This window comes from Anolis carolinensis, chromosome 3 (genome assembly GCF_035594765.1).
Source record: "Anolis carolinensis isolate JA03-04 chromosome 3, rAnoCar3.1.pri, whole genome shotgun sequence".
Classification (NCBI taxonomy): Eukaryota; Metazoa; Chordata; class Lepidosauria; order Squamata; family Dactyloidae; genus Anolis; species Anolis carolinensis.
In genome coordinates this window covers 257,994,682-258,007,724 of record NC_085843.1, presented here as the reverse complement: position 1 = coordinate 258,007,724, position 13,043 = coordinate 257,994,682, and the positions used below count along the sequence as shown (strand labels likewise).

The 13,043-nt window shown below is 42.7% G+C and overlaps 1 protein-coding gene across 3 annotated transcripts in view; it reads right to left on the bottom strand.

Annotated features, from left to right (window-relative positions):
- Positions 1-250: 250 nt before the first annotated feature.
- tsc22d2 (TSC22 domain family member 2) overlaps positions 251-13,043 on the bottom strand; it is a 38,375-nt gene continuing 25,582 nt past the window's right edge. For 2 of the 3 annotated variants that reach the window (XM_003218236.4, XM_008106184.3), the window contains 2 exons: positions 4,954-5,005; positions 251-1,911 (listed from right to left, as the gene is read on the bottom strand). In XM_003218236.4, coding sequence (XP_003218284.1) covers positions 1,648-1,911; positions 4,954-5,005 — 316 coding nt within the window. In that variant the 3' untranslated portion in view covers positions 251-1,647. Of the gene's footprint in view, positions 1,912-4,952; positions 5,006-5,183; positions 12,582-13,043 lie in introns of those variants that run through there. The other variant, XR_010004766.1, reaches the window with a different exon arrangement.

Sequence of the window (13,043 nt, the reverse complement as noted above, 5' to 3'; positions counted from 1 at the left end):
CTTTCATATACTAAATTAGATTGGGATTTCAACTGTAAAGAAGGACTATGAATAACCATCCCCTCATTACTTTATCTGAGAATAACTGAAAATGAGGTATCCATTCTATTTTGCAGGATTAAACTCAAAGATTCCACTGGTGTTCAATAGGAGGTGACTTTGTAAAGGGCTGTAGCCACTGTATGTTTATCTAATATTTTCAGATAAATTCTAAACATCTTCACATTCTGAACACATGTTGAGCCAGATCTTTCAACAAAACTGCAGTTTAATTTCAGAAAGTGTTAAAATATATTGTACATCAACTTCTGACATACTACGTTAATATACACAAATGGTCTCTTGAAACTGTATTTATGAAATGTACATTTTAATTTAAATACTCAGTATACACTGCACTTAATCTGCATGTTGCATTTATTAAATACATTAAAATCTGCAATGTAACAAAACGTTTTCTGCATACGAAATTCAAAACACCATTTTCAAATGAACAAAAGATGGCTCACTTCATTTTTAAACTAGTGTGTGATACACCAGCTCAGCTCCACCAACACTAGCTGTTCTTTCTTTTTTATTTGACATTGTTCACAGACTATTACATATCACAATAAGAGTGCTGGATAAAACATGAGGTAAGAAAGTGGTTCAAAGATTATAGTTCATGCAGATCATGCTAGACAGCAAAGAAAAATGTGAATGAGAACACTAAATAAAAATACATAAAGAATGTGCATTATAAAATAAAAACTCAATTACACAGCTTTGCTTCTTTGGTTACAAAGTAGGTTGAACAATTTCACAGCTTTTTATTCCCACCCCAAAAAAATCATACGAAATGTCAAAAAGCAGAGGAATCATGGCAATTTCTCTATTAGAAAGTAGAAACAGAAATGAGCAAAGTTTTCTTCATCAAAATAGCCCATCAATTATTATATCACAATGACTGGAGACTACCTGTACAGATGCACTATGTCTTCATACTTACACTATACAAAAATTTACATTCAAGCTGGGTCTTAACTACTGAAAATAAATACCAAAAGGTAAATTGCCATTAGTGTTAGAAATATGCCAGGATCCTTTTGTTCAATTATTGCCTAAACATTTTATCTATTAAACTCAATCCTGTCTATTAATTTTTGCTGATACTTACATTTATTTTTTAAAAATTAAAAGTTCTGTGACATTGTTCATGTACATTATGAATAGCAGCCCTGTAATAAATAAAACACAAATAAATGAAACTAATGTAGGCAAACGTTACTTGTAATTAACAGTGGCTCTAAAGATGGATTGTTACTATCTGAAAAAAGCAAGGCTCAAAGTAATCCATGAGTAATGGAAAACTTTAAGAGCCTCACCAAAGCTCTTAAAGACCCCACTCATGTGCACCAAATAAATGCAGACTTTTGCATTGTAACTCCTATCATTTCCCCTTGCGCACAGCACAGTTGGTGCAACAAGACACCAATTGCGTGGCATGACATTTCAGTGAGGGAAAGTTCTGGTAGAATGATTGTCTAATACTGAAAAGGCCGAAACACACAACTGAAGCATGGCTACTAGCTTTCATATAAAGTGGAAAGAACACCAGTGGCACACAAGGACAGATTGCTTTCAGTTTCTTAATGAGGCAAGAAAGCTTTATGCTGAGGAGACATTCGGCTGCTGCGGAGGTTGCATTGGCTGCTGAGGCTGTGCTATCGCTGTTTGCTGTTGTTGAGAAGTGCTACTAGGGTTGGCCTGTTGGGTTGAGAGCTGGGACAACTGATCATTGTTTGAGAGAGATTTTAACAGTGCATTTTCCCGTTCAAGTAAAGAGTTTCTTTCAACTAATTCTTTTATTTGTTCCTTCAGTACTTCCACTTCTTCTCTGACTGCATACATCAAATGGCTTTTCACCAGATCCTGTAAAAAGGCAAATCATTAATTGAAGCATTCCAAAACACCATACAAGTAAAATGCAGTTTTTAAGAAATCAGTCATTAAGGATTAAGTATGCACGCACACTAGCACAGGATAAAGAGGCCAACTCACAAATCACTTTTAAACACCAAGTGCTGCAGTCTATATATTGCTTTCAAGAAGTCAGAATTGATATTATTAGGGTCAAACTTCTGTTACATTCAAGGCATAAGTTATAGTTCTTTATCGTTTTAAGCAAGTGACCTCTGATTTGGATCGCAAATGTAAGGAAGAATTTTAACCCTTCTTTCTCAGGAGTGACACTGAACCTAAAGATTCCTTTCACTGAGCAGCAGGTACTGAAACTTAAAAAGCTTCAAAGGTGTCAGCAGGATGGTGTTAAAAATGAATCATCAGTCTCCATTATCTAGGTTGGATATTAAGAGGAGAGTGGAGCATTAAACTTCTCTCCCCCATGCTTTGTGGTTCTAAACTAGATCAATACTCCCTTGCTCACTCCTGAGTAAAAAAAAGTCTGCATGCTATGTACCTGAAGCAGTGTTTGGCACTTACTCTCAATTTTATTTTATTTTTTGTAGAAACAGTGATATTAAGCAATGTTCTAGTATCACATCTCTAAAATGGCAATCAAAGACATGCATGCTTTAAAATACTACCTCATTAACATGCCACTCTTTCTTCAAGAAGCTCAGGCAGTTGTTTTAACCTCAACACCAATATAAAGTTGATTAGACAAAAAAATATTCAAAGAAACCAACATGGTTTCCTGGCAAAACAGCGACATAACTTTTTGGTGTCAAGCAAGCCACACTCAAGGGGACTTTTTAAAAAGAGATCAAGATTTGTTCTTTTTTGTATGTTTTCCATGGGGCTGAACTCACCACTCATAACCATTTAGGCAAATGGAATGAAGCTGCCAACTGAACTTCTCATCTTGGTTAGCACTGTAAAATTTAGTTCTTTAAAGACTGATAATCCTCACAGACAAGTTATTAGATAAACTCTCTCATGTTTAAGACTTAATCCTTTTTATTCTCCAGTAGTTATTTATAGCTATTCTAATGTGACTGTGAAATCACCCCCAAATTTGCCACTGTGTTTAGCTTTGAATTCTGTACATTCCTTATGATTATGCATGAATGCAGCCTTTGTCTACTCTTATTTAGAGCAATGACACTGAGGCCAACAGAACTGGTAGTCAGGAAACTAATCCACTTGCACTGCAGGGATCCTCAACAACTCTTTGAAAAATACCACATGGCAATAAATACTACTGGTGATCACCAGACTTGTCCTATTTGGACTGAGTGGAGTAGGAATATCTGTTTTATTAGATAATCCTGTCTGAAGTGCTACTTTCTCCTGTATAGGTATGTCTATTCACTGGTAGTTTTGAAGGCTCTATTCCAGAAGGATTTGACCATTAGAATGTCAGTGAATGACACCAGGTTATAGAGCCTAAAATATTCAGCTGTGGTGGTCCTGCTTTAGAATCGTCTCAAAAAGGTCTACTTGACACCCACGCTTTCACATTTCAGTAGTCTTGTGATGATAGCTGTTTTTCTGGGGATTTGCAGCTGTTGGTTCTTTGGGGCTAAATGTAACATTTTGTTTATTGATGTATATTTTAAATTATATATTGCCTCTCTCCTAGGGACTCAAGGTGGTGATGTTTGTCCTATCTACAGTAGGCCAATCCATTGAAATAAATAGAATTGAAGTTAATTGTGATTAAGAAGTTTAGTTCACTTCAGTGGCCCAATTCTAGAAGTAAAAGCAAGTCAAATAGTACTAGTATAAATTTATACTGTGAACAAATTGACTTATACAAATGGGAGAAAACATAAATAAAAGGAATTTGGAGAAATACAGATATTGCCACTGCTCATTAAAGCAGCTTCATATAAATTTTGGTGGGAGCTGATACATCTAGGCAGAAGTTTGTCATTAAAGAATACTCAAGTCTACAGTATGTACATAGTTCTTTTCTATGTTGTGTCGTTCTGCAAACATTCACAGGTACAGGACAAGAAGAGATAAATAAGATATATGCCTAGCATTTTTGAATGCCTTTGATACTAGATGCTTTCATTTCTCCCCTTAATGTGAATGGTTGGAGAGCATGAAAATGTAAGAACTTACCTTCCAAACCTTTGATAAACCAGAAATTTTATAATATATGTGCTTTTGAAATTAGTGATTTGAAACGTTTATGCTGTTAACCAAATCAGAAATATGACAAAGTCGGAAGATTTTAGATACCAATACCAATATCAAGCATGGAGATGCTTTGTACAGGTTGAGTATTCCTTATCTGAAAATCTGAAATGCTCTAAAGTCCTTTTTTTTTCTCAACCGACAGATAAAAACACTTGTGTTTTAGATGGGTTAATGTACACAATTTTATTTAATGCTTAAAATTATATGTTGTATATAATTACCCTTAGGCTATGTATATAAACCCTATATGAAATGTAAATGAATTTCAAGTTTGGATTTTTATCTCATTTTCAACATCTCATTATATCTTTACAAATATTCAAAAATCCAAAATCCGAAACACTACTGGTCCCAAGTATTTTGGATATGGGATACTCAACCTATAAGATACCAAATACACTACAGAATCTGAATTTCTTTTGTGTGAGCTAACTACTTAAAAGGATGTTAGCTGCTCCACAAAACGTGTTTCTTTTTCATTAATATACTGAAGATTAGAATACATTAGTTTGTGAACTTCAATACTGGTACTCTGGTATTCATAAAAAGTGCTTACAGGAACCAACAAAAAGCAGACAAGTCTGCCATGATCATGCTACAAATTGTATTCTACTCTTTGTATGAAAACTGTCCACTATTCATCAAACACATGAAGCTCTTGGTCAATAAATAATAGTGTGTTTTAGGTTCTTCTTTTGTAAAACACTCTGGTAAGTGACTTACAATTCATCAAAGTAGTTTGTGCACAAATGAAGACAATCAGTGGAGCTGTAAGAATAAGTACTTGTTCAGTTCTCAACTTACCATTGCCTGTTCTATTTTGTTGTCAATGGCTACAACACTCGCACCAGATGCACTGTTTGAAAGAAAGAAAAAAAAGACAAGTACATGAACTCCAATGGCCACTGGAATGTTGCAGAGCACAACTAACTGAAAGGCAAACATTACTGACGTCTTTTATTGCTGTTTCCATCATGTTTAACTAGAGAACTTTGCATTTATATAGTGCTAATACCTTAGTGATAATTACAAACCTTTAAGGTTGACTGGTCTTGGTCTCCATATACTTAGAAACAAGCAAACCATAAGGATTATATTTCAGGGAAGTGAGACATATTTTAATCCCAATAAACCCAGTGGGAACAGAGCATTTTAATGCTTTCAATGGAACTCAGACATAACTTGTTCCTGACTGATTTGGCACAAGGTAAACCTATTCAGTATATGGCCTTGTGAACAGATTTCTTGAGAGTACAGGGAGAGAGCTGTTGCCACTGCTCACTTGGTTGCCATGGTTTGATACATGTGAGCACCTTTTATGTGCAACTAGAATAGTTCACAATCATAACCAAGCCAACCATTAAGCTCCTACTGTGTGACTGCAAGTGACACTTTGATATATTTGTTCTGGTCAATATGACATGTTAGACAACCAAGGTATTATCCAATATGGTAAACAACAACAACAACAACAGTCTATAATAAAACCACATTATAATTTGGACACTCCAACTGAGCCAAGAAATGAGATTTGATAGATGTTTTTTTAAGAACACCTAGTAAAGGGTTTATTTAATAGCTAATTTTCAGGGCAATATAAGGCACATAATTCCCATTGCTTCAAATGCAGTAATACATTATTGTTTTTCTCTACTGAAAATAAAGGAAGTTGAATTTAATTTAGTCAGTACTACTATGCTAGAACGTTAGTCCTTTAGTTCAAGATACTAGATGGTTAACTCATATAGTACAGAAGATCCTTGATTCATTTGAAAATGTTTAGCCCCTGCTAGTAATTTTCTCCAAAAGTCCAATCAGAGTATGTAAAGTGGGTATTTTGTACGTTCCTCACCACAAGAGGCATTTAATCCTTCTGGATACCCTATATTCATGTTCTCTAACCACTACTTAGCGGCCATCACTCTGAGCCAGTACAAATAAATAATGCTACTTCTCTGTAATTAGAACAAGATCTGCAACTTACTACATTAAATTAGTGTTAGCAGTTTCAAAAACCCATTTTTCTGAAGTAAGCTTATCTAAAGGTTTCAAAAAGCGCATTGGAATTCAACAATTACCAAAACTTAGTTAACCGTAGATTTTTTTTTGTCAATTTTAAAATGAAACATTCAGAATTGACTGCTCAAAGAAGATGGAAACTGCTTGTTGTTTCTAACAATGAATTCACCTGATTTTCCACAGCAGAAGGATTACCTTTTTTTTCAATATGCATCTATGACTTTTTCTGACATGCGCGCAAAAAAACCCTTAATGTTCATAACTCAATTGCAAAAATATTTAATTTTCAAATGATGCCACCACAGAAGAGAAAAAGTGATGCCGATACAGGGGTGACCAAGTAGTATTGCATTGTTCAGCATGTATCAGGGACCAACAGTTAGTCATGGAATTATAGAGTTGGAAGAGATCTTGTGGGCCATCCAGTCCAACCCCCTGCCAAGAAGCAGGAAAATTGCATTCAAAGCACTCCCAACAGATGGCCATCCAGCCACTGTTTAAAAGCCTCCAAAGAAGGAGCCTCCACCACACTCTGGGGCAGAGAGTTCCACTGCTGAACAGCTCTTACATTTAGGAAGTTCTTTCTAATGTTCATGTGGAATCTCCTTTCCTGTAATTTGAAGCCAATGTTCCACATCCTAGTCTCCGGGGCAGCAGAAAACAAGCCTGCTCCTTCCTCCCTGTGACTTCCCCTCACATATTTATACATGGCCATATATATGTGTTAAGAACTGTCATCTGTCACGTCTTATCACACAGAAACTTTAAACTGTTCATGGTTTATAGATTAAATCCATCTAAAAAGTCCATTGGTGAGGTGGGATATAAATGTATTAAATGAAGTAGTGAGAAGTATAGGTTGCTTACCTGTAATCGTATTTCTTCGAGTGTTGATCTGTGAAATTCGCACATATGGTTTACCCCAATGCGCCTGCGCAGATTTCGGAACCTTCTAGAAGCTTTAGATGAAACTTTTTTTTTTGGCGGAGGCCCCGCCCAATCTCCCCATAGTATAAATATGCCTATAGGCGGGGCTACGCCTCAGTTCTCCGCCGCCGACAGCAGCTGAGAAAAACGAGGCATGACATCAGCGGGGAGGCTGGGCGGGGCTGTGCGAATTTCACAGATCAACACTCGAAGAAATACGGTTACAGGTAAGCAACCTATACTTCTTCTTACGTGTTGTCTGTGAAATGCACACATATGGTGACTAACAAGCTACCAACCTGGAGGTGGGTCATGCCACGCAGGAAAACAGCACCGCTCTGCCGAAGGCTGCATCACGTTTAGCTTGGATGTCCAGCTTGTAGTGGGATACAAAGGTCGATGGGGACGACCAGGTGGCTGCTTTGCAGATATCTTCCAATGAGACACCCCGAAGAAAGGCTTGAGAGGTTGAAAGGGATCTGGTGGAGTGCGCCGCCACATGGGATGGGGGGTCTTTACCCGCTAGTTGGTAGGCTAAGTGAATGGTAGATGTGATCCAGACAGCTAGACGTTGTGAGGATACAGGTAAGCCTAAGGCGTCGTTTGTATATTTAAGAAAAAGTCTGGGTGACTTCCTGTGGGCGGCAGTCCTCTTGATGTAAAAAAGCAGTGCCCTCTTGACATCTAAGCAATGGAGAGACATTTCCAGAGGAGTGGACGGATTTGGAAAAAGTGCGGGAAGAACAATATCTTGGCACATGTGGAAACGAGACACTACTTTGGGTAAGAAGGAGATGTCTGTTTGGAGGGTCACTTTATCATCCGAGAATCTGATGTAAGGGGCATCGACCCGGAGGGCTGTAATTTCGCTTGCTCGTCTGGCGGAGGTGATTGCCACCAGGAATGCAGTTTTCCATGAAAGATGGGCCAGGTCGATGGACGACATGGGTTCGAAGGGGGGTTTTGATAACTGTGACAAAACTAATTCTAGGCTCCATGATGGGGGAGGCAGGGAACTGGGTGGGTAAGTATTTTTGTAACCTTTTAGGAATAGACGGAGCAGAGGGTCCTGAAAAAGTGACAGTTGTCCTGCCTTTCTCCTGAACCAGGATAGGGCCGCTGCATAACATTTGATAGATGAGAGTGACATCTGTTTGGAAGAGAGATGAACGAAAAAGTCAAGTATCGTCGAAACTGGAACTGTGAAGGGGTTATTTCCAGAGGGGGAAATAAAATGTTTGAAACGAGACCACTTGTAAGTATATGATCTTTTAGTAGACGTTTTTTGAGCTGCAAGGACTATAGCACGGACGGCGTCGGAGAGGTGAGCTGTGGTCTTATCCTCCATGCCGTTAACCAGAAGGATGGTACGTCCGGGTGTCTGACCAGGCCGTCGTGGATCGTGAGGAGGTTTGGACTGTTTCTCAGATGAATGTAATCGCCCCGTGATGTCTCCAGGAGTGTTGCGAACCATGGTTGGCGTGGCCACCAGGGAGCGATCAGAATACAGTTGGAGTTGTCCGAAACAATCTTGGCCACAACTCTGGCTAGGAGTGGAAGTGGTGGGAATGCATACAGGAGATCTGGTATCCATGAGAAGAGGAAAGCGTCTCCTAAGCATCCTGGGGATGCGTGAGGGCGCATACGTGCGCAGAACCGAGGACACTGTGTATTCGCTGGTGAGGCGAAGAGATCTATCGTGGGAGTCCCCCACCGGCGAGTAATGAATTTGAATTCCCTGCGATGGAGGTGCCACTCGTGGTTGTTTAGGGTTGTTCTGCTCAGGGAGTCTGCCAACACATTGTCCACCCCTGGTAGGTGAATTGCCATCAGGAAGACATGTCTCTGAATGCACCATTCCCAAATTCGGGACACAATGGAGAGGAGAGTCTGTGAATGAGTCCCTCCCTGTTTGTTGACGTAGAATTTTACTGTAGTGTTGTCCGTGATCAGTTGGACGACCCTGTTCTTGACAAGGGGGGAGAAGGATTTGAGGGCTTTCTCCACCGCCAGGAGCTCGAGTGCGTTGATGTGAAGACTGAGCTCTATGGTCGACCAATGGCCGTGTGTGGTCAGGTCCTGGAGGTGAGCGCCCCAGCCTTGGGAGGATGCATCCGTTGTCAGTGATACAGACGGTTGAGGAGAGTTGAACGGGAGGCCCGAGCAAACATTGTGTTCCTTTGTCCACCATGCGAGAGATCTCAGGATTGCTTGTGGAGGGGACAGAATGCGATCTTGACGGTGGAGGAGCGGGTTGAATTTCCGTACAAACCAATTTTGGAGGGGCCTTAGGCGCAGTCGCGCGAACGCGGTGACGTTTGTGGTGGACGCCATATGGCCTAAGATGGACTGGATTGACCACGCAGTGCCCCGGCCATAGCGGCATAGCTCTGTAATCATAGTCTTCAGGTTTAGGAATCTTTCTTGTGGTAAAAAAGCCCTTTGAGCGTTGGAATCTATAATGGCACCGATAAAATTGATGCGTTGAGTGGGTAGGAGGTGGGATTTCTCTTGGTTGACAATGAGACCTAGAGTCTGTAAGAGAGATAGGGTGAAACGAATGTCAGATTTTAGTTGGTCTCTAGAATTTGAAGATAAAAGCCAATCGTCTAAATATGGAAAGACCATTACGTGATGCTGACGTAAGTATGCTGCCACTACTGACATGCATTTAGTGAAAACCCTTGGGGCTGTGGAGAGGCCGAAGGGTAAAACATTGTAGGAGAAGAAACGGTCATCTACTGCAAAACTAAGGTATCTACGGTGGTCCTCTTTAACAAAGATGTGGAAATAAGCATCTTTGAGGTCCACTGAGGCTAACCAGGCTCCTTTCCTAATGAAAGGGAGAATTGTGGGAAGCGACACCATCCGAAACTTGCGCGGTTTGATGAAACGGTTAATGCCGCGCAGGTCCAGTATTGGGCGGAGACCCCCTCCTCGTTTGGTAACCAGGAAATAACGAGAAAAATAGGCAAGGTGGATCTTACTGGGCGGGATAGAAGAGATGGCTCTTTTGTCAATCAGGACAGATATTTCCTCGAGGAGTACATCTGATGGGGTGGTGGCACAAACGTGTCCCACTGGTGGAAGGGAAAGAAACTCAATAGAGTAACCTTCCTCCACAATACTCAAAACCCATGAATCCGATGTGATTCGCCGCCACTCATTCAAGTATGGAACGAGCCTGTTAAGGTATAAACGGGGAACTTCTGGAGAGGAGGGGTGTTGAACAACTAGGGAACTAGAAGCCAACCGGGCTTCAGAATGAACTGGAAACAACGACGCGGGCAATGGAGATGTCGGGCTAAAAGCGCCGTCTCCTATTGTCCACTGGCTTGGGCCCCTTGTATTGACCTCTGGAAGGGAAAGACGGCTTACGGTTCCCCGTGAAGGTGGGCTGCTGGCGCTGCCTTCCCCGAGAGAATGAGGGGCTGTAACGTCCCCGGTAGTATTGGGATTGATATCCCCAACGCTGACGCTGATGGTAAGAATAAGGTTGGTGAGGATGTTGACCATATTTATTGATGGTCTGCTTCATTTTGTGGGAATGTTGCAATTGTGAGTCAGTTTCAGGGTTAAATAATCCGGCCTCGTCCATGGGAAGATCCTCGATGAGGGAACGAGCGGATGGGGACAGTGTAGCAGCCCTCAACCAAGCGTGTCTACGTAGGGCGACTGCTCCTGCTAGAAGTTTGCCAGATGCATCGGCGGTGTTTTTTGCTAGCTCCTTGTGAAGACTCGCGAGGAGCGTGGCTTCTTGTTTAAACGCCTTGGCTAAGATTTGCTCATTGGGAGATACGAGATTCAAGGAAGGGACCAATTTTGTTCCAAAGATAGGTCTGGTATACGCTCATATATACTCTAAAGTGAGCCATCCTGGCGAAAAGGCAAGTGGAAGAATAAAATTTCCTTGCCATAGTGTCCAATTTTTTGCCTTCCCTGTCCGAAGGGGTAAGCTGGGCTTTCTGGGCCGGTTTAGGTTGCGCGTCCTTTACGACAGAGTTAGCGTTGGGCATCTTGGCAAGCCAGGAGGTTGCCGACAGGTCCAACTTGTAAAGATTCTCAGCTCTTTTTGGGGTAGCTGGAACCAGGGATGGTGCAACGCCAACTGTTTTGATAATCTGGAGCAAATAGGGCAGGGTTGGTAGTGCCGTAGGCGTTGGTGATTGTTGCTCCGAAGAAGAGAAACACGGGTCCTTCACAACATTGGTGGGTTTCGGTGTTTCTAAGTTAAGAGCTCTTGAGAGTCTTATGAGAAGGGCAGCAAAGTTACGAAATTCCTCAGTACGGAGAGGATCTTGCTCCGTTTCCGTTAGAGGTGTAGACGAGGGTCCATCATCTTCCACAGATGGATCTATATCTCCCGCATGTATTCCCTCTGGAGATGGAGCCGGTTGGCTCTGAGCTTGTTCACTATCCAGGAATGCTGGCTGGGTTTTGGCTACCTGAGAGGAAATTGCGGTCTCTGGGATCGCTGCTGGGGGCTGTTGAACAGCTTTGGCTTGAGTGGCTGAAATGGGAGGGGCATCGGGAGTTTGCCCTTGTAGTGGAAGAGGCAGTTCCCCTCGGTTTCGATGGAAGTCAAAATAATGGTAAGGAGGGTAAGCAGGGAATGGAGGGGGGGGGGATAAAAGAAATTGGGGTAACGATAGAGCGAGCTATGGCCAGGAGACAGAGATCGTGGGTAAAAGGAGGCCCTGGAAGGGCTCCTCGAACGCGAGCCCCAGGATTCAGAAGAGGGGGAACGCTCACGGTACCGACGCCTTCCGTGTGCGGTCTGCTGCCGTCGCTCGGTGCTCCGGCCTCGGCGCTCCATGGCGCTGCTCCCTGCCTCCGCTGTTGGGCGGGGCGGGGGATAGCACAAAGTTTGCGGCGGGGAAGAGCTGGCATTCTGAGGGTTGGCGTGTACGCTCACGCTCGTCACCGCTGCCCCCGGGGCCTGGGAGGGCTCCACAGGGGATAGATGGGGCGGAGCTTCCTCCATGGGCGGGATCGGGGAATCTCGGTCCCGAGAAGAATCGCGTTCAGGTGAGGCTTGTGGAGGGGGACTCAGGGGCTTCTCGCCAATGAGTTGCCTCCCTTTTTTATATTTTTTGAAGCCATCCTTGGGTTTGAGCCCCTTCTGTGGTTTGGCGGCTTTGGCTTTTTTCCTCGGCGCCTCGGTCGGCGGCTCGAGTGGGCCTGCCAATCCCTCTTCAGCGGGGGGAGGGGGATCTTGCTCTTCTGTAGAGGAAGGGTGGGAGAGTGTTTCAGGGCATGGCCGTTTGGAAGCGCGCGCCGCTTCTGGCGCCAGAGCCTGTTCGTATAGAGCGGCCTTAAGGCGGGCTTCCCTGTTGCGGCGTGCCTGGGGGGTAAAATTTTGGCAAATTTGGCACGTCTGAGGCACATGGCCCTCCCCCAGGCATATAAGACACTTATTGTGTCCATCGGAGTCGGGCAGTTTTGCGCCACAGGCCGCACAATTTTTAAAATATAAGGTAGACATAGCCTGCCTGAGACGTCGGAGCCGTTTAGGGTCGTAGCGGAAGAGTAGTCGATGCAGTCCGGGTCAAGGTAAGTGGTCGGGAGAAGACAGAGACGTAGTCGTGGGCAAGCCGAAGTCAAAAAACCGTTAATAAAATGAAGAGGAGAGAGCTAGGAAGGTCCTACTAACTGCTGTCGCGCGGAAAAATGAACTGAGGCGTAGCCCCGCCTATAGGCATATTTATACTATGGGGAGATTGGGCGGGGCCTCCACCAAAAAAAAAAGTTTCATCTAAAGCTTCTAGAAGGTTCCGAAATCTGCGCAGGCGCATTGGGGTAAACCATATGTGCGCATTTCACAGACAACACGTAAGAAGAAGTGCCTAGATAGCTTATCAAGAAGGAAATACAGTAGAGTCTCACTTATCCAAGCTAAACGGCCGGCGGAAGCTTGGATAAGTGAATATCTTGGATAATAAGGAGGG